Source organism: Synchiropus splendidus, chromosome 10 (assembly GCF_027744825.2).
Source record: "Synchiropus splendidus isolate RoL2022-P1 chromosome 10, RoL_Sspl_1.0, whole genome shotgun sequence".
Lineage (NCBI taxonomy): Eukaryota > Metazoa > Chordata > Actinopteri > Syngnathiformes > Callionymidae > Synchiropus > Synchiropus splendidus.
Window position 1 is genome coordinate 7,482,023 of NC_071343.1, and position 21,293 is coordinate 7,503,315.

Here is a 21,293-nt window from a genome sequence, read left to right on the forward strand (position 1 = left end):
CGGCTCGCGAGATTTAACACAGATATTAAGCAGTGTTTTCTGCGAAGGCAATGTGTCACGACATAACAGCCTATTGGACCTACTGCCTGTTGTGCTCATGGCCGCCTGACTCACTACATTAATAAGAAACCGTCGCGGACAGCGGGTTCAAGCTATCACGCCTCTGGGACATGTTATGTCCCGTGTCCATCATTTCCTTGTTTAAAGGGCTAATTCGGAAAGGTCTGGTTAGAGAAGGTTGGCGGGTGCTTGTGTCAGCGTCACTTGCCTCTTGTTTCCAAACCATTTCCACAGGGTTCTCCTGAACCCGCTATCCCCCGCTGCACGGAATCTGGAACCACGGAGCAGCTATGCCACTTGTGTATCCGCCACCTTGAGACAGAAACAGAGAGAGACATTGCTGGATGTTTTGCATTAGAAATATCAAGTTCTATGGTGATCGAATAAATCACTTCTTATTCTCCAACAAAGGCCATCCCAGCTCCTTGGGGAAATAGGCAGGAGACACCCTAAAGGCCCATTTATGCTCCCTTTAAGTACTAAATTGTACCCGTACGATGCTATGTCAATGATCACATGCTTCCATGCTTTCTTTACGTTGGCATTGCTGTTCACCAATACACGTAACATCCGACTTACGACCTGCTTGAATTACGTCCACCCGTACTGCAGATGCATATTTTTTTTATTCAATGCCTGGCAATGCGTACGATAGTAGCGGCAGCACAGTATCCCAGCATCTCACTCTCACACAGCCATCTACCACTGCGGTCGAACCTATAACCCTCGCGTTAGCTGTTTTGAATGGCATTCGTCCAATCCGACATACGGCTGGTTGGTCAGAACCGATCCCGGTCATAAGTAAGATGTTACGTGTATACCCTCCGGGGGAGCTGCCCAGAGTCAAAAGTTTCTCATAAGAACAAACTCCAAAACCAGCATGGCCACTGTGGAAGAAGTACTGCTAATGTACCTCTTGCACAAAGAGGAAAAAGCTTAACGGCTGTTAAATATATGCCGACTGGACTGGACGGAGAATTTGTACAGTTGTTATGTCTTCTTCGTGTCTCATTAGAGATATGTATCGGGTAGTAACAGCAACACGGCCCCCACGGTTTCTAGCGGTACTGCTCCGTTTGGTCCATATTTACATAAGCTTTGAGGAAACACGCAGAAATGAACCAAAATAAACGCATGGACACTTTGGTTGAGCATAAATGGACCTTTAAAAAGGAGCCTCAAACTCAGTGGGCCAGGGGCCACCATAGGAAAATTGTTGGTGAGGCTGAGCTGTAGACTGAGGGAGAGAAGGGTATTCTGGTTTTTGCCACACATCAGAGGTCAATGTGAACCACTTTAAGGACCAATAAAACAAGCAACAAAAGTTGGCACAAATTAGAAGCAGCTGAAGGACTCGATACGATGACAATTTATGGGCAAGTAACAAGTGAGTGTTGCAACCAACCTGCAAAACAAAAATAGCAAAGTTGCGTTCTCATGTTTCGTAGTTCTTGGCCTCACTGTCCTGTGTTTCACTGGTCTTTTTGGACAACCCCCCGGACTTCTATCGCTGTATTTGCTCCGTTGGAGGCTCCCATGGTTATTTGTTTTGAACGGTGCGTCCCATTTGTGTTTTTTGTAATAAACATTGTTTGCGTAGTTTTAATGTCTGCCGTTCTCACACCCGGCTTTGTTTTAATTTTCAACCCCGCTTTTGCAGAAACAATCCGACGTATTATAGCAGCAGCGTCTGACACAGGTGGAGCACGTGTAAACACTTTCAACAATAACACAATCACACAGCAGAGTGAGCAACAAATTCAATATACTTCTGACAGGCTGCTGTTAGCACACTGATGAACGGTCGTCTGCAGAGGCATTGTCCTTGGATTGTAAAGGGGGAAGGTCAGTGAAAAGAAAGGCATTTTACCTGTAAACGGGGCACAAAGGATGTGAGTCACACTCCCTCTCCTCGTACACAGTGTCGGGACATTCCTGCCCTCCGTGAGCCGCCCGCTGAATTATCATCCGGTAGCGGGATTGGGTGGCGGCTGTCGCATTTTCTGTGGGAAACGGTTGAAAGTGAAACACAGTCTTGCCATTTCAAGATTAAAGGGACACGAGTTGTGATCAGAGACTAAAAAGACAAAAGGAAGGAGAAAGTTGTGGAAGTCTATGAGCTTGTGATTAGCGTGTCCTTGCGAGTGCAACGTCCTCCAACTCTCTGCAGGCTGTTTTCAGACGCGTCGTGTTGTAATGGCCTCATTTGGCTCGCGCTGCAAGGCTCATTGCACTGTGCTAATTACTTAACACTGAAAGTGGTGCAATTAAGAAAGAGATTACATCATCAGCAGAGCCAGGGGCTTGTGACGTATTTACAGAGATGAGATAACGGTTCAATTCTTTTAGCGTCAATAACACATTTCTCGGTTTGTAAGAACCATCATCGCACGCTAGTTAAGTATGACACACTGTGAATGGAGCTCATCACTCCATCTGACTTGTCTCAATGTAGTCTGGATATACAGTGTGGAGACCAATATATTACGAACACACTGGTCCCAATATATACATAATATATTGGTCTCCAGACCAAAAGCAGAAAGCATGAACATCCTTCACGGTCCACCTTAACGTCCTTTTCACAGCCCACTGCTGCTCAACGTTTTGTACGATTCTGGACACACTGTGTTCATTGCGTGCGTATTTCTGCCCAAACAGAGCAGGACCACTGGAGACCCAGTCATGTCCAAGGCCCTCAGCAGCAGAAGCGCAGGCACAGGTGCCCTCAGAGGAACGGACACAATTAGTCGATGGATAGTTCGATAGCCAATCTGATCACGAGTTCGGGACAGCGAGGCCTTCTAGCTGGCCTCACGTTGAACGTGACTTGTACGCGTCCTGTGATGCACAATCATACAGTCATTTCAGGACTAATAACCGCTACTCGTTTCTTGCTCTCGGACGCCTGTGGTTTAAACATATGAGGATATTTACGGGCAAACTAGCTTCAGAGCAATGAAACCACAGATGTTTGGTGACATTCCAGCGCGTATCGCGCTGTTCTCCGCCCCTGCACTTTCTATCTACACCGGCAGGATAACCAGGCGGAGAAAGTTCGCCACTTCCAATTCGGCAGCCACCGCAGGCTTAGCGCTAGGGGAATGCAAACTTTGAGATCTTTATTTTGTTCACGTTTAACATGTTAATAACGGGGCGCACTGGCGCAGCAGTGTGATTCTACTCTGACATCTGTGCGGCTGTCAGCAAACTGTGGCCGTCTGGTTGGAGTCTTGAGTGTGCAAACGAGTGAACAACAGGTGCTTCCGCCGTGGTTTCAAACTAGCATAGTAAATTGAGGGCGATGCATTTTGGGGCAGTGGAGGCTGAGCACACTCGCACTCAGTGGCGAGACACACCAGAGCAACTCTGCATTGGTGGTTCAGTGGTAGAATCCTCGCCTGCCACGCGGGAGGCCTGGGTTCAATTCCCGGCATGTTCCTCTTCATATGACACGAAACAAGACTTCAAATGGACCTTAAGGTTCCAAGGGTTAGAAGAAGTTACAAGACAGACCCGCCACTGTGGAGACCATGGGAGCAGCGTTGCTCTTTCTATCTGATATGTAGCTCTATTAAGACACAACAGTGGCGGAATTCTCTAAGCTTTCCTCTGCTATTGGTCTCAACATATTCCAGATATAATGTGCCCACTTTATTTCGAATATATGGTAAAACTGAACTCTAAAATGAATGAAAATGATTATAATAATATATGGGTATATAAAGTCACCGATCCTAAGTTCGACCTAAAGCCATCCGAGGACAAATTAAATGTAGGAGACGTGCACCCTTATTTTCAGCTTCACTAAAAGCATCAAGCATGAAATGGAAGTTTCTGTCATCAAAATCTTTTTTTGGACTCGAACATATCACAGTATTTCAGCTGCCAGTCACTGTACTGAGATGGCAGAGAATTATTGCGTCTCAGCAGAGTACTCTCCTGAAAACTTCACTCAAGTCACTTTTAGTTTCACGTTCAGCCGACAGACAGCTGGTTTAAAAATAAAATATCTGACAGACTGTTTATTTTAGCAGTTCCAAAGGCATATTCAAATATATCAGCTGGGAAAAAAGCAGCCTCTTGGAAAGCCCTGTGTGTGGCTACTTTAAAATGACAACTTCAGCTGGCTACGTTTGACCTGAGAGATCACTCTGGGTGTAAAGTCATGTCAGGTCACAACAGTAAAATTAATCAGAGAAGTGTCCGGGAGCCAGTGGAGTGGAAATAATTGGATGGAGGCCCTTATTTTGGATTCAGCGGAAAGATGTCCAGCAACGTTGTGAATGGAAGACACGTGCCACTCTGTTAGCTGATGCTCTACCTTGCGGCTCAAACACAGCATTGGTGCCACTGAATCAGTGGAAGGCTTAAGACCTAGCAGCGCTTCGAAACCCTGCCACTTATGTATTCGAAGCCTTAGGAGTAAATAGTAGTGATGGGAAGATGAGGTTTCATGAAACAGTGTCCTGACTTTAAGAGGCCACCAGATGGCACTGTCTGCTGTAAAATGTTTAGACTTGACCAGCGAATTCTATGAAGCCTCATTTGTAAAGCAAGAGCGCCATCTAGTGGCCTCCAACAAATAGAACACTGTTTCAGCAACCCTGCAATACTGCTTCATGAAACCTCATCTACCCAACTGGTAAATAGTTTTTCCAAAGTTACGTACCGCTTCTTTAATTCATCAATAAACAATAGAAAATATAAAGCTGCTGAAATGGTCCACGAGAAGAGACATTTTTTCATATTCATTGCCTTCTGTTACTGCTGGACCAACAGCCCATTTGTGCAACAACATGTTCGGTGAAAGTAGAAGTTCATATTCTGGTGCACCACAACACAGGACAGATCTTATCGGGATGTGTGTATCAGAATACCTGTCATGCACGTTGTTGGACAGGCCGTCCATTCGCTGAAGGGCGTCACGATGCAGTCTTTCTTGCAGGGAGGCGAGCATTGTCGGACTGTTTCCGGCCGAGTAGATTCAGGACACCTTCACAGAAAAAAAACCCAAAAAAACAGGTGAGATCGAAAATGTTGCTCAGAAATGTATCACTAGCAAATTGAGCTCACTGCTTTGTGTTTGATAGAAAACATGGCAGATCACCATCTAACCTTTGTGCTTAACATCGAGCACGTTCATATTGAAAACCAACGCGATAAAGGTGTCACTCAGCCTGGTCAAAGGGCAGAGCATGATCACACCTCTGCAGAAGGCTCTACACAACACTCAGAACAGAAACTGCAAAACAGAACCTCACTTGGCTCCCGTTTTACTCTCCCCATCTAAATAAATGTATTCAGTTTTATCCACTGCAGTCCAAACAGGTGAGTTCTTGTTTACTCAGATGAGTTTTTAACCTGCTACGGTGAAGGCAGTTGCTTCCAAGAACCAAATCAATACCCTGCAGCTTAGTTGCAAATTAAAGCCGAGAAAAGCGGCATGTTTACCCATGAATCTCTCTTGCTGATGCAAAGGGAACGCGGTCAGGTTTGCGAGACCTGCCTTGATTCGGAGACAACAACCATAAGCACCGTCATCTGTTGTCGAAAGCTGTGTCACAGTGAGGTGATGCGACCTGGAGATGAGGCGTTAAATAACATTCACCTGTCAAAACTCCGGCATTTGCACACAATTATATCTCAATCTATTTTTTTGCTGACATTCATGACTTCATGAATCAGAGGAAAGTCAGCATGGTTCCACGTCTGCAGCAAAGCGGCATGCTCAGGAGGGAGATCAAAGGACGCCAAAGCAGGAGAGGCAAGACGCATAAGACCCGTCTTTTCCCTGACTTAGCCCCCTCACGTCTCCTCTCCTCTTTGCCCCACGGCTCGGAGCAGCATCGGAGCTCTGGGATTTCAGTGGCTGGAATGAGGTTAGTCTATCTACATTAGAGCAGAAGAGCATTCCTCACATGAATGTGGAGCTGCTTAGCTCACTATCATAGTTCAGTGTTCTGTAATGCAGTGGCTTGATCTCAATAGATTCTTTATTAATTCAGGTCAGATAATTCAGTGTTTGCTTCCTACACCAGTCAAGTACTGCATCCAGATCTTGGTGACTCAGATCATCACTTGCCCTCATCATCTAACCACGTAACCACATCCAAAACCTTCATCTCATTGTTAAACCGTAGCCACCTCCGCGCCCTCCTTGACTCCCATTTGCAGCCTCTGCACCACCAAACCGACTGCTTTATTTTTATTATTATAAACACGTGCTAATGTATTCATTATGAAATGGTTTGTCAGGGATGCAGGGAGTGTTCAGGAGGGCATGTCATTTTAAGGAAGGCAGCATCTCAAGTCTCAGCTGGAGTGGTTGTCACACAGGGTCCAAGTCCTGAGGAACTGGCTGTGCGCTTTCATGTGAAGTGGTTGCCTTGGCTACAGTGGCTGCCAAACCAGTCTGGACACTGATATTCAAATGATATTAGAGTGAGACTCGGGCTCAGAACGATAGAATCGAAGTCAAGTGACTCTCTGTTTGAACTCAGTTTAAAAACTGATGGAGAACTGAAACATATGAAGACAATGTCAACACAGAAACTCTATTTTTGCTTGAGAAATGCAGTTAAAAACGATTGTTTTCATGTGATAGAGCTACCAACTTTCCAAAGATCCAAAGATCGTCTCTGATATATTGAAGTCTGTGTAACATGACAGGATTAAAAAATGGGATTGGTGGTAATGAAAATGGCGTTTTAGAAAATGTTAGCTGAGGAATTATTAGTTGGATATAGTAGGATAAAACTACTATTGTTGTCCAATATATTATTTTTTTTAAATCAATCTGCATTGTATCATTTCACAATTTACTATCAACTTAAGAAATTTTTAAGTTGATAGTTTAATTTTTATTTTCCACAGGAATAAAACTTTGCACATTTGCGTTTCTTGATTTTTGTGGAACATTGAATTATCACTACCAGACTGCTAAAACACGCCATACACCACATATAATAATACCGCACCAAGAATCAGAGAAAAAAAAAAAAAAAAAAAAAAGGAGCACCATCATTCCTGCTGAAATCAACAGGTGTTGTGTTTGTCCTTGTCATGTAAATATCAATTGACAAGCGCATACAAGCTATGCGGCCCGAAGAATGACAGCCACATCAATAACCAAAGAGAGATATTCCATTACACTCCATACAGTACAGGTGCGATTTGTCAGTGGCCCTGACCTGACAGTACCCATTAAATCAGAGTATAACAGGCATGAAAATAAGTCCTCTTTACAATTCCCTTCATGGCTGTGTCAATAATAGATTGAGCTGAAGAATAGCAAATGTCATGAATTATGCATGAATCCGCCCTGTGCGGGTTAAAAACATCATTACAATGACAGCACAAAAGCACCATGCTGCATTTTGTATAGCGCAAGAGAAGTTGATAGTAGAAGAGCTGGGGACATTTCTCTCACTGAAACTGTCATCCTAAACTGAGGCACTGGTATTTGGATGAAGTATATGAGCTGCTGCAAGGTTGGTAGTTTGGGAAACATGTTGGTTTAATTCTTTAAACTTCTGGACACATTTGCTTGCACATGTGAGTCTGCACCTTCGAGTGCCCATCACAGGTAGAAGACCAGTCGTGGCTCTGACTCAAGAGGAGAGAGAAATGAGATATCAACAAAGCCAGGCGGCCAAACTCCACAACAGATGACTATGAACTCCATTTGATGTATGGAGGCAGTACAATTTCAAAGGTGTTCAGTCATCCATGAGTGAGTTCAGTTCGTAGATGTCTATATTTTCTCACCATTTCTCTCAAACATTTCTCCAAATACATCCCATTTATGATGTTGTTTTCTATCATTTTCTCTTGAAAACACAAAAAATCCCAAAAAGTTAGTTTTTTTTTCTTTCACAGAAACCATTATAGACAACATACTAGTGATGGGTAGATGAGGTCTCATGAAACAGTATCGCAAGGGTTGATGAAACAGTGTCCCAACTAGATGGCGCTCTTTAAGAAATGACATGAGGTTCCAAGGTTGCTCAAGTCCAGACATTTCACAGCAGACAACTGAAAATCAGGTCATGAAACCTCATCCACACATCACTACTACATATTCTATTGCCATTGTATTAAACAATAAACATACCTTTTGTTCATGACAGGTCCACTGTTCCCTCTAATGCAGGTGACTTTGCGGGTCTGCACGCCTTTTGAACAGGAAGCTGTGGCATTTGAAAGGACTGTGGCATTGGCATCCGAGGGGTGTTCCTCTATACACGGACCCCAGGCTGAAGTCTCCCAGTGGATGATATTGCAGGTATGATTGTTGCAGACCCTCCACTCCTCCAGCGCTGGAGCGGCCGGACACGGTTTCCCTCCTGGACCAACACAAATGATCCAGTTTACTTTCCATTCTTTGATGGAATGAGACCTTTAATGAACAATAAAAATACAAATAAATAAAACAATAGACACAATGAACTTGTCTGTTGAATATTTTGAAATGAAAGGAAACTTTTAAGACACTTTCTTTAAGACCTTTATGTCACTAAATTATTCACAAGTATATGAAAAATAAATTTGAAATATCATTTAAATTGATCTTTGATTTAACAAAATCCACAAGTTCTGTGTTTAAAAAAAAAAAAAATGTAATATTGAAAACAGCCAAAGGCCTGCCATCTGCCTCTTGTATAAAAAACATGGAGCAAAAAAAAAAAAAGTTAAATAGTGTTAAATAAATGTTAAATAATATTCAACACGCAAATAGTGTTGAATATTAATTAAATATCTATCAAGTTAAGCTCTTGTCTACTGCAGCGTAGAGCTGCCATGAAAAAATAAAAAAATTAAATGAATAAATCAGTGATCACGTTATTTCACGAAACTCTCATATCATGTGATACTTCCGTATGACGTAATAATTATTATTATTATTATTTTTTTTTTTTTATGAGCCCTCATCACCCCAGTCAAAACTGGTTGGCAGAAACTAAAAGAGGTTTGACCCTACCTTTAAATAAAGGAACTAAACAAGTGCCTTTGCAAAAATAAATTGTAATCTTTACTTCTGTTTACTTTTCATAAAAAGCCGGAACAACTTTCAAAGAATAAGTGAGAAATATAAAAGAGAAATATAAAAGAATATAAAAATATAAAAAAATGCTTTGGTCTTTCTACAAAAGTCAAGTCAATATTTCTTTAAAAAATATAATAATTATTATTATTAATAATTATAATTTCTATGGCCTTTATCAGTCCCACAGTAGCAGCCAATGACAACAAAGACAGTGACACCGATCAAAGACATTCAAGATACAGCGTCAGAAAAAAATAAGAAAATAAAATCGATCTCACGTAAGTTCCAAAACCTCCAAGTCCACTTTTAATTTGCTGCTTTAAAATCTCACAATGTTGTGGAAGAAATAGCCACCATTGTTTAACAGGAATGTCGACTGAGGAGGTTGGTTTTTACCAGTTAATACACGTGGCAGTAACTGAAATCTTAAACACAACCCTTACATGATGCAGGAGAAAAGAGAGACACCTTTTCCAGGAAGGGCCAGTACAGTGCGTGTCCGGCTCTGCCTGCCCTCTGAGGTCTTTGTAGCGCAGCTGTGGGAGCACGCTGACCACGCTGACCAGGAGCTGACCACACAGTCCCCGGGACACGGGACATCACAGCTGATTTCTGTGGAGGGAGAATCATCTCTGCAGAGGGCGGCAGGCACCTCTTCACCTGGACAGAAACCAAGATCCAAGTTAGCCAGCTGTGGGTTCAAATGCTCGGTGACACGGATGATATTTAACAGCATGACATCACTGGAAGCGATAGTGCTTCCCTAAAGTGGGCCATTATTTCAGCAACAACGTTGTGCTGTAATTGATGTGAGAAAGTTTTTGTTCATCAAGTTGAAGAAAAATCCAAAAAGTGAAAGAAGGCTGTGGTCTTTCTCACCAGATAGAGGAAGGGATTTGCTTGATAGTGAAATCTCAGAGAATAAACACCTCATTACAAGATGTTGAGTGAAATGAAATTTGATTTGTCACACTGAAAAAAACCTTTCATGCAAACAGATGAGGGGATTGTTGTGTGGAATATGTTGTACTGGAATGGGCAGCTATCATCTGCAGCTGTGACTCCAGGCACAAATACCTCAGACGGATTGAAGCCACAGATTGAATGCTGCAATGAAGGAGGACAGGAGCTGGAATTTTAATGTTACAGAAGGGATTTATGAACACATTCAAGGCCAATGTCGAGCTCTTGAGAAGTCATCTCTCGGGTTTTCTTAAACAGGAGCAGGTAGTAAGATGGTAGTGGTACCTCGGTATTCGAACGTCCCGGAATTCGAACAAAAATTTCGAGATTTTTTTGCTTCGGATTTCGAACGAAAATCCAGAACTCGAACGCGCCCCGAAAAAAACATAACGTGCGCGGACAGATCAGTTGACCCGCGAGGCGCTTTCCTATTGTGTATAACGCAGCCTCTGTATGCAGACGTGTCCTGTTAGCTACATTTACTGACTGTTTTTTCTTCATATTGAGGTGTAAAACCTTTCCTGTCTCCGCACTGGACCGTGGTAGAGTGTCACAGGGGAGGTGCTCGCTCTCCACACCTCCACTCCAGGGTTTGATGTCCTGTTGTGAGCTGGAGCTGGGACAGGGATGAGGCGAGTCTGGGACAGAGCGTGACTTGGTTTATGACTTTGTCACAGCCAAACTGCACAGAAGCGCACATTCAGAGCTGGACACGCACCGGGCACCTCTTCACTTCTGGAGAGACGTCACTCACTCGGCAACCCCTCCCACATGCAGCGGCCACACACATAGAGGAACAGCCACCTGCAGCAGACACTCTACATTCACTCCTACAAAAGACTATTTTAAGACTTGGAACGCATTATTTCTTTTTCCATTCATTATAATGGGAAAAATTGATTCAGATTTCGAACAATTTGCCTCTCAACGGCCGTCTGGAACAGATTGTGATCGAGAACCGAGGTACCACTGTACCTCAAAAACGTAGCTCATTAAAAAAAATACATAACACACAACTAGACACTTTACAAAGCTCTTTCAGCAGTAAATTCAGTCTCAAAGTGTGTTGCTATAGAATGAGACTCAGAACAGCTATATGAACATAATAAAAGTTCATTTTTACATGGATATTTATCACCGAAATGCAGCTCAAACTGAGTACTGTAGGTGACACAGTGGGTTCCTATAGTAGCACCTGAGCACGAAATGTACCCAGAGAAGGACCATTACTGAGCTTCCCATCAGACAACTGTTTACATTCAAATGACCACATTTATGCGGCATGCATATTTATCTTATAATGGCCAGATATTAAAAGGATTTATGTAAACCTCTTTTAGAGAGATAATGCGCTGGCTTCACAGAGTCCGACAAACTGCGGAAATTCTTGTGTGAAAAGTTTACTATTAAGAAGATTACAAATGATATGACTGCACACCCTTTTTTTTTTTTTTTTTTTTTTTTTTTTTTTGGCATGTGCACTGTTCAGTTCTCAAAAAATCGGAGACAGGTTCATTTTCAAGTACTGGACACGTTCTGAGAGGAAATAATGGCATCATTTTTGAGCTGGAAAATGCCACCTGGAATTTAAAGCCTTGAATAAAGCATTGAAAATCAAGAAATAAGATAAAAATGTTGATACTTCACTGACAATTTTATGGCTTCCAGCATGATTTGACATGACATGATAGCTAAGAACGGTTCTGACATCCAGTGACCCAGGCGACTTTCCCCACCACCTCTTCATCCTTCAAGTGTTTTCGATGAAATATTCCACTGTGATATCACTATTTCATAGAGCTGCAGCTCAAAAACTCTAAAGAGGAACACTGTAAAAGAGAATCAAAGTTTGGGACTTATTATGGCGTCACCAGACGCAACGTTGATGCATGAGCATCATCATTGTTTACAGCAGGACGATGAAGGCCACCGCTGCTATTCACAGTGTATTTTCTCCTGAATCGATACATCACGGAGTTAAGTATCACGACATTTGAGCATATCAGTATTTTCTTACACCCATCTCTGGTAAGGTCACGGTAAAATCTGGGCTCATATTGTGGCGCAACAAATCAGTCGCTTCTGATGCAGAGGTGGTGTTCATTGTCCAGAATTCAAATTCTACCGAACTAGAATTTTTTTTATCATGTTGCATTTGATTTTATAGTAGCTATGAACATCTGTGAATCATTCCTGCCCTGACTGGTCTGTTCACTGTCAACTTGACGCGCTTCGTATCACTAAACAGAATCATGCATTTTAGAACCAGCTGTCCTTCATTTCTAAAACTGTTCAGATGTGGCTGTCATCGTAGTTAAATCAGGAATGAGATCATCGATGCTGTGATGGCCTACATAGACTTCACAGGCACATCTGCCAACAGACCACTGAAAGCAATGAGAGCGTGAGGTCTGGCTCTGACAGGCCGTCAGGTTGTTGTCAGAAGCTGCAAGAATACAGCAGCAACTGGACTTCTGTCTCATTCAACAGGTAAAAGAAACAACTCAGCCTTCAAATACCCAGAGACACCCTGAGCAGGTCACCAGTCGAACATAGGGCACGCATATAGACAAACAGCTGGTCATGGGACTGTGGGAAACTGGGGGAACAAGCACAAGTAGAACAAACACAGAAAGGACCCTGGTTCACAAAAGAGTTGTCACAAGCTGGAATTCCACCAGCGACGTCACTGTCAGGCTGCATCACCAACCACTTCACCGCCAGTCTAATAGAACTTTACTATTCATGGAAGGAATCTGAGCACAAACTACACAAGGTTTTGTAAGAATCATTGAACCTAGTTCCAGATAAACATTTGTTTAATAGCATTGCCCGAGAGAAACATGAAGACTTTAATCTATAAAGTCAAAACTGAAGGTAAGAGAGAATACAAGTGGGTGCGAACTCCACAAATAGATCACCACCCTGAGGTTCCTGCTGCATTATTAAGACAGAGATCTGTAGTTTATTTGCTTTGAATAATGATACCTGCATGATTTCTATTCTCGCCACACCCTGCACCTATTACCAGTATCCTCGATAACTACTGGTAGGTTTATATATAATAACATCTTGAGAGACCTTTGTTGGGAAATGAATAATCATCCTTATTGCAGCCAGCTAGCTAAGTGGGGAGTCCGATGTCTGAAGTCTGCCTCAAATACAAAGCCATTTATGAAAGTATTTTGTGCTCACCAGTAGTTTCGCCTCTCAAAGGTGCTTTATTTCATGCTCTTAAATGGCGGATCAGACGATTTCCATCAGGTCTGTCTCAACAAAGTACTCGATTTATCCGCCTCCCGCTGCTAATGCAGTACGGTTACGCCAAAAAACTACGGCTGCTGCGGAACAGCGGGAGGCAGAGCTTTATTGAGCAGGAGATGAAAACAGTGGGTAGGCTGGAACAGCATGCTTTTATTTTGGAATTATCGGCAGCCTTTGAACAGATTTGTGCTCATTAGCCTCCTAAAGTTTAATTCATTATTTTTATCTCAGCATGAACCGTCAGGGTTTAGTTTAACGCATTTAAATCCAATTTTCACTGCTTCATATTTGACAATTATGACTGATAGCATCATAGGAGCGAAGTGAAAATTCTTCCTTAGTTAAGTTTGGGAACAGAAAGTGCTGCATCATAATATCCGTTTTTTTTCTGTGAACAAAAAAAACAACTCATCATCTGACAGGTCGCACCACAGACCAAAAGATCACACCCAATATTTCTTATCTTTAAGTGTCTCTGACTTGGAAATGTTTAAGCGATTCAACATTAGCAGTTTAGGCCACAATATCAACAAGCAAATAAATCTGTATTGACTTAGAGACAGCCATCTTACGTGCCACATAAAATGACTTGAGAAGCCTTGAGCTTGACTCATGCGAAGCAGAAAAAGTTATCCTGGACCGATTACAAATGAACAACAAGGATTACATAAATAGTTGAAAGCAACATGTCATCACATTAGAGCAGTGCTTCTCAATTATTTTCTGTTGTCCCCCCCAGGAAGAAGAGGAACGTTCCGTGCCCCTCCCTCAACTCATGTAAATGGTATCATTTGTCTTTAAAATTATAAGTACACCTCTGCATCACTTTGTATCCTTGTTAACATAAACAAATAAAAGAAGAAAGTAATATATATTAACTTAGATTTATTAACATTGTTTTTGTCTGGGACAGAAAAGACTTACAGTGCATCAATTTGCTTAAAAAAAATAAAAAAATAAAATGAATTACACTTTGTTCTAGTACGGCAAAAAGTATGCCCCACCCCACAATTTGAGAAGTACTGCGTTAGAGCAAAATAAATGTCACAAGAACCAGAATACAACTAAAAAACACTGAATTTTTTTAGGAAACTTAAAGAGAACCTTACTGACTGACTGACTGGTATTTGGTTCCTTTTTGTCTGATCTTTTGCACCTCAGCATGTGTGCAAAAATATCATACCAAACATTTTTTTTCATTGTTTCCCCACTTCCTCAATGGACTTTGAACCGTTACCATCAACCAATCTCAATGATGGGTGCAAAGTCAGTCCAAGGAAAGTGCGATAGAAAGTAGTGGGCTGTAATCTCAGTTTAAAAGCCCCTGAAATGATATATGTTTCGACATGATCGATATTCCTACGGAAGCCATTCCTTACTATTCAGTGAGACTTCCCAGAAAGGACTTGCTCAATCACTCAGTGCAGGAAAACATGCCGCGTCTCGGCGGCGGGGGGGCTGTCACTTCGCTGAAGTTCACACGATAAATTGCTACCTGCCTGTTTTTACATCCCTCTTGAGTTTGAATAAACATCAACATCAATTATCATATTTGTTTTCCCCCAAATTTCTTTCGAAGCAGGTAAACATGTAGCTACACGGACAACTTGAAAGAGTTTGGCAGCTTTCAAATCAAAGCAGACACTTGCAAAACTCAACAGTCTTCACCAAGACAGCATGTACTTGAATTGTGTAAGTTACATCTAGGAGTCTCCATTTTCCCAGTTTCCCTCGAGGGATCTATACATCGATGCTAGTGTGGTGAAGCCAAAATCAAACTAAGGGATGCCTTTTCGAACAATAGCCAAGACGCCGAGCCATCATTTGAAAACAAGTCATGTATATTATTCATTTGTTACTTGTCCTTTACACAGAGGAGACAGGTTTTGCTGAGACAGTGAAAACTTTGCTAAAAAGCCTGACCTGAAATATCCAGTCCCCAATTATTTGGGAGTACTTTTGACAGGTAGCAAAAAAACTTTTTTTATTTCTCAAGAGATAAACATGGCTTCTTGCCTCCTTCAAACATTTCAACTTGGAACCCACAAAGTGTCCATCATTGGTATTTAAATAATCTGGAGATACGGGTGACAATGAGCAGATGCTTTTTCCAAGGTCGAATAAATACATGGCAAGTAGCTGTAAGTAAGAATAACATCCACAATGGGATATGGTAATAAAGAGATGCTCAAAAAGAGTCAATGTTTATTTATTTATTCGTCAAAAAACTTAAAATATGGTGAATTCAATTTAAAATATAACAACTATTGGACTTTCTTTTTGAGTTTCCTGTCCATTCAGTGAATATGGGTTGTATATCTTGAAGCATATTCACACATTTTTTAAATAAACCAAATCTAAACTAAATCAATTTCTGGTCATTGGGGCATTTCCTGCAGGGGATAAATGCTAAGTCTATAAAGTATTCGCCTCTGCGATCGCTAAATTAAAACTGGCGGTTGGAAGTGGATTTATACTTCAAAAGTCAGGTAAGCCAATCGTGGAGATGTGCGGTGAACATTTCCTGTCCTCCTTAAACACGTCCAGATCAGCTGCTGTCTCACGCTTCTTCACCGGAATGTCGGAATGTACACAGCCTTACTTAGTTACGCTGTCAAGTGTGGTTACACTGTGGATGGGATTATTTAAATGTTCCTCAGAGGCTGAAAACTAGGGTGATGAAAATGGATTTATGGCAAATTATTGAAATGAGCAAAGCAATGGTTGTTTCCAAAACATGACTTACAGTGGTATTCCAATCAGAATGTATACATGTACATGTATTTTAACTTTATATTGTTCAAAACCCAGCGGCTTTCGGGGGCACCGCTGAGAGTGCGATGTACTCTTAAGGCCCATTTATGCCCTCTTACGTATGAAATTGTACCTATGTTACCGACACTGATCATATAAATCCATGTGCTCTTTACGTTGGTATTGCTGTTCACCAATATATCCACCAGGGGAAGGAGTCCAGAGTCAAAGGTGGTTTCCAGTGGTACTGCTCCATTTGGGCCATATCTGTAAGCTTTGTGGAAACGTGCAGAAATGCAGACGTAATGAACGTAACAGAGGGAAACTGTCTGTATCCGGACTTGTACGTATTGTGAGCATAAATGGGCCTTTAAGAATTTCCACCATCACTCCTCAACTGTTTGAGCCAGGGTTTAGCTGTCTTGCTTCCATCCCTTCCTTCACATTGAGCACATTAAAAAACTACTAGTACATGCAGGCAGAACTATCTCTGTGAGGAAATGACTGTGTACTGAAACAGCAACTGTCCATCAAAGGCTCTTACCTTGAGGGTCAACACAGGTCACATTCTGTACTGCAGTTCCAGGGCCGCAGGGGCCTGTAGTGGGGAGGCATCTACCCTGATAGTGAATTTTCCACCGGTAGCAAACAGGATCTTCGCAGGGGATGGACTCAATGAGATGAGGGCAGGTCTCCAGGGGGCTGCTGGACTCCCACAGAGTCCATCGTCGTCTGTGTATAAAACCTAACAGAGCAAAAAACAATCATCTTCTGATCGAACCCAGAATAGCATTTGGTTTTTAGTAGTTCACCAAAACAAAGTAAATAAAGTACTATGATTGCAAATGATTTAAAATACAAAGAGGAATATATTAAATAAAACCTATCAATGTGTGCTAAAAATGCATTGCAACTGGCTCATTCAGGCTATTTTTGAGGCTTGTGCATTTGAGGAAAGAAGTGGAGAGATAATACTATGAATCAAAATCGGGCCTGAATGCTCATAATGTAATGGGATTAGTTTAAAATAGAAAGCCGCTGCCTTTCAGATAGACAAAGCGGATTGGACTGACAATGATTCACACTCGTAATGTAGTAATATGGAGAGGAAGGCTTCAGCAATCGCGGACAAATACAGTGTGGAAGGATCAACCAAATATTTGAGGCGTCTACACCATCGGGGAACTGACTCCATCCGAGGCAGAGCCGCTGCAGCAGGCCAGAGAAGCTGAAGGTGGCGGGGCGAGAGCTGGATATAACAGTACATATCAATGAGAAAACTGGCCCAGCTTTAGAGGATTCCCTGCCAAAAGCTCCTTACTAGCTGCTGCTGACGGGTGGTTTTTAGGGCTCTCTACAATTGGTTGTCAGGAACCTCCCAAAAGGGGCCCTGTCACGCCCCCAAGCTCCATAAAAAACATCATTTATGTTTCTCAATATTTAGCACATTTCAATTTAAAGTGAGATACGCAGTGATGGGCTGATTCAAGAAACAGTGTCCTCATTTTCAGAGTCCCCTATCTGCTTTAAAATCTTTGGATTTACCTGTTTCAATGGAATCATATTTGCATTGGTTATCAGCAGATGCAGAACAGAAAATGCTTTTGACTTATGACACATCGAGACAGACATAATATCACATCAGTCCTTCTCAAGTAGTGGAGCAATGCGACCTCGCGGGAACAGACATTTTTTGCCGTTCTAGAACTGAGTGTAATTGCACATGCACTCGTGATTTTTTTTTTTTTTCCAGGAAAATTGATGCACTTTAAGTCTTTTCTTTTACAGACTAAAACAATTTTAATAAAGTTAAGTGGCTCTATAGTACTTTCTTTTTCTTTTCTTTAATGTTAACAAGGATAGAATGTTATGCAGAGGTGTACTTATCATAATTTTATAGACAAATGATATTCACAGAGGCGGCGGAGAGTTGGGGAGCGTGAAACGTTTACTTCTTCCCGGGGTGGCGCAACAGAAAGTAATTGAGAAGCGCTCACATAACCTAAGCAGAGAAAAAAAGAAAGTGTTGTTCGTGATTCCTCATCTCATTTTCAATGACGGTTCTTATGTGGCGGACAGATCCTTTGGGGAAAGAAATAGTAGTAATAATATGTTTTTTGAACGACATTTGAGTCATGCAACAAATCCTCTGGATACAGCACTGTAAAACACTGTAAAAAAGTGATAAGCAGGGATGAGATGATGCCCTCAACCTGACCTGACCTACTGGAACAAGGTTCCGAAAAAGGAAGATAGCAGCTGCAGATCGATTGTAATGCCCAGAGCACTCAAGGATGCTCACATCCACACCAGAGAAAAAAAATGGTGTGGAGAGGCCCATCTGGTTATTAATAAAATCATAAAAATCTGTTGTTGTGGTTGCATGAATTTTCCCTGACGCCACTCATCTCCCATATTTTGTGTTGGCATGCAGCAAGGCAGAAATCTGAATCAAAAAGCAAAGTTAAACTCAAATATTTAAATTTTAAAATAGCGGGTCCTTTAACAACAGAACCATGAGGCTTGTAGAAATCTAGTTGATGGTCTGGGGCGGCGAAGCCTGTAAATCCCAGACTTTCCGAGATCCTGATGTGAAAATGATATTTAGGGTGCAGTCACACTGTGTCCATCTGTGGCAGGGCCAGGCGAGTCTGACAGCTTGAGCAGTGTGTGTTGATGACCAATGTGACTCCCTCGCTCCACTCTGACACATGGCTCACTACCTCAGCTCTGGCAAAGTTCGGTCGGCCACAGTTTGGTTCCATGCTCAGGCTTGTGCTGACTCACTGCATTGCATGTCTGTTGTTTACTCATTTAGGTCCATTTTTTAAGAGAGTAACAAATCAGATACTGCATTCTTTTCTTCTTCTGATCTGTGTGGTGAAGTCGATGTTGCGGGGGGGGGTAATCGACGTTTCCTCTAGGACTAGGGATGAGATTGACAGCGAGATCGGTGCAGCTGTACTACATTTACTTAATCGAAAGATGGGGAGGGGAAGAAAATGATTGCTGAAACAAGCTGGAAAAAGCAGTTTCCTCCATAGAGTGGTTTGGCATTAGTATGACCCGAGACACAGGGAAATCAAAATGAAACCAAGTTGAGTCTATGCCTCCATACTTTCCATTCATAGGAAATAAGGGTGAATTCGGTCCTCAACGAGTCATGGTGGTGCAAAATTTTGTTCCAAGCAGTCAAGGTTAATGATCTTAAACAAACCTCATTCGTTCCCCTTTGTGTACTTGATAGGTTGGAACAAAAACCTGGACCACCTCGGCCCTTTGAGGACCCTGTTGAAGGCCCCTGGTAAACCGAATAAAACATCCAGTAGCCCATCTTTCCTCAAATTTTCTTTTGGATTTTCCACTTGCCAGGAAACAACCTTAAGATGGACCCTCGGACTGCACTGGACACCAGAGATGCTAGTGATGGGCTGATGAGACTTCATGAAACAATTCCCCAATAGATGACACTCAGCTCTAAACTCTCTGGATTTGAGCATCGATTTCAATGATATCTCTCATCATTTTTAAAACGAGAGTGCCACCTACTGAGCTCTGAAAATGAGGACACTGTATCATGAAGCCTCATCAGCCCATCACTACTGGTGACATGTATATGGACTAGGATGCAACCATTTCTTCAGGCATGGTGAAGCTATCATCATATGAAAAAATACAGCAGTTGAAAACAGACAAAGAGCTTGAGTCACTGCATCACCCTTAGTCTTGATAAAGATCCTTCAGATGAACTCCGATTGCTTATGGCTGGAGGCTCATGAATATCATCAAAAGACACCATACCATGAAGAGACAAGCTTGCCAGCCACCAGATGCTGTGCTTCCTGCTCCTTGAATTATATTAATGATGCAGGCTCATCCCATTAGAAGCAGTGATGGAGTGAGCAGGAATGACCTGAACAATCGACTTCACTTTCTTTCCAGGGGGGGTTTGGCATGAATATTTACTCACAATGAGGAAGAGGTTTTGCTGGCCCTTTTTCACGAGTGCATTAACAGCCACACCTTTCTCACCCGGTCGTGGATGAACTACAGGTGGGCTGTCGTCCATTAACTATCTTATCTTTCCTCCCAGAGTTCCCTTTATGAATTCATATTTAGATATAGAAAAGTGCTGAGACAGCACATACCCTCGCCAAGCAGCTCCTCTCATATGACTTTAAGGAAACGTAGTATACAATTATTTTTAGGTTATTAGTATTATTATTTTATTATCTTATTATTTTTATTTTATTTTATTTTTCATTTTTATTTTTATTTATTTTATTTTTTTTATTCTCTGTGTGATGCTCTTCCTGACTGCATGCCCTTTCTTGCCTCTATTGCTGCTGGAAATGTATATTTCCTGGAGGGAGTCATCCCAAAGGGATTAATAAAGTCTAGTCCAAGTCTCTAAGTCTAAGTCTAAGTCAAGATTCCCTGCTGTGATTTGCAAACTCTGTCAACACTAGTGCTGGGCTGATGAGGCTTCATGAAACAGTGTGCTCATTTTCAGAGCTCAGTAGGTGGCGCTCTCACTTTAGTGGGCTCTGAAAATAGAGCACTGTGTCATTCCCATCACTTGCCACCACGATCACATGATAGTCTTGTATTTATTTCCTCGTACTTATTTATTTATGTGGTATTTATTTCAGTGATTTGATTCTATGTTGAGTTATCCAGTGTTTGGCTCGAACTAGAAGTTTTCATAAGAGTCCAAACACAATTTCCTGAGTTATTCTGTCGAAAACAAACGAATGCACCACAAGAATTGAATGGTAAAAACACACACTTAACGTCGCCAAACTGGCTGACAAACCCAAAGTCACGGAGCGAAAGCATCCGTCGCACCAAACAGCTGGCTGCTGACAAGGACGCCTGCCAAACAAAGAGGCCCTTTCATTTTCTGTTTGTGCATTTAAAGCTAATCATTTCCACTTCTGGCCCATCTGTCCAATTATCGGTTTCAATTATGAGTCGTACCAGTTTGACACGCGTCGAAGTAAATACGACGGGCTGCATCCGTCTGAAATACCATCCATCTGCTGATGATTCAGCATCTCATACTAAATGATGGGCGTTGATGGGAAATGCTCCTCAACATTACGCTGTTGTTGAGCTGGATTCCACTTTGTTCCCAGACTGACACACTTTAATTCCAACCTGAAAATATGTTTTAATATCAATGCACTTTACACATTACTAT

The 21,293-nt window shown here is 42.0% G+C and overlaps 1 protein-coding gene across 3 annotated transcripts in view; it reads right to left on the bottom strand.

Moving 5' to 3' along the window:
• thsd7ba (thrombospondin, type I, domain containing 7Ba) overlaps nt 1–21,293 on the bottom strand; it is a 151,275-nt gene that overhangs the window by 48,771 nt on the left and 81,211 nt on the right. For all 3 annotated transcript variants that reach the window (XM_053877128.1, XM_053877130.1, XM_053877131.1), the window contains exons 8-13: nt 16,635–16,835; nt 9,578–9,769; nt 8,177–8,408; nt 4,941–5,056; nt 1,931–2,063; nt 269–372 (exon numbers count right to left, since the gene is read on the bottom strand). In XM_053877128.1, the coding sequence (XP_053733103.1) occupies nt 269–372; nt 1,931–2,063; nt 4,941–5,056; nt 8,177–8,408; nt 9,578–9,769; nt 16,635–16,835 (978 nt within the window). The remainder of the gene's footprint in view (nt 1–268; nt 373–1,930; nt 2,064–4,940; nt 5,057–8,176; nt 8,409–9,577; nt 9,770–16,634; nt 16,836–21,293) is intronic.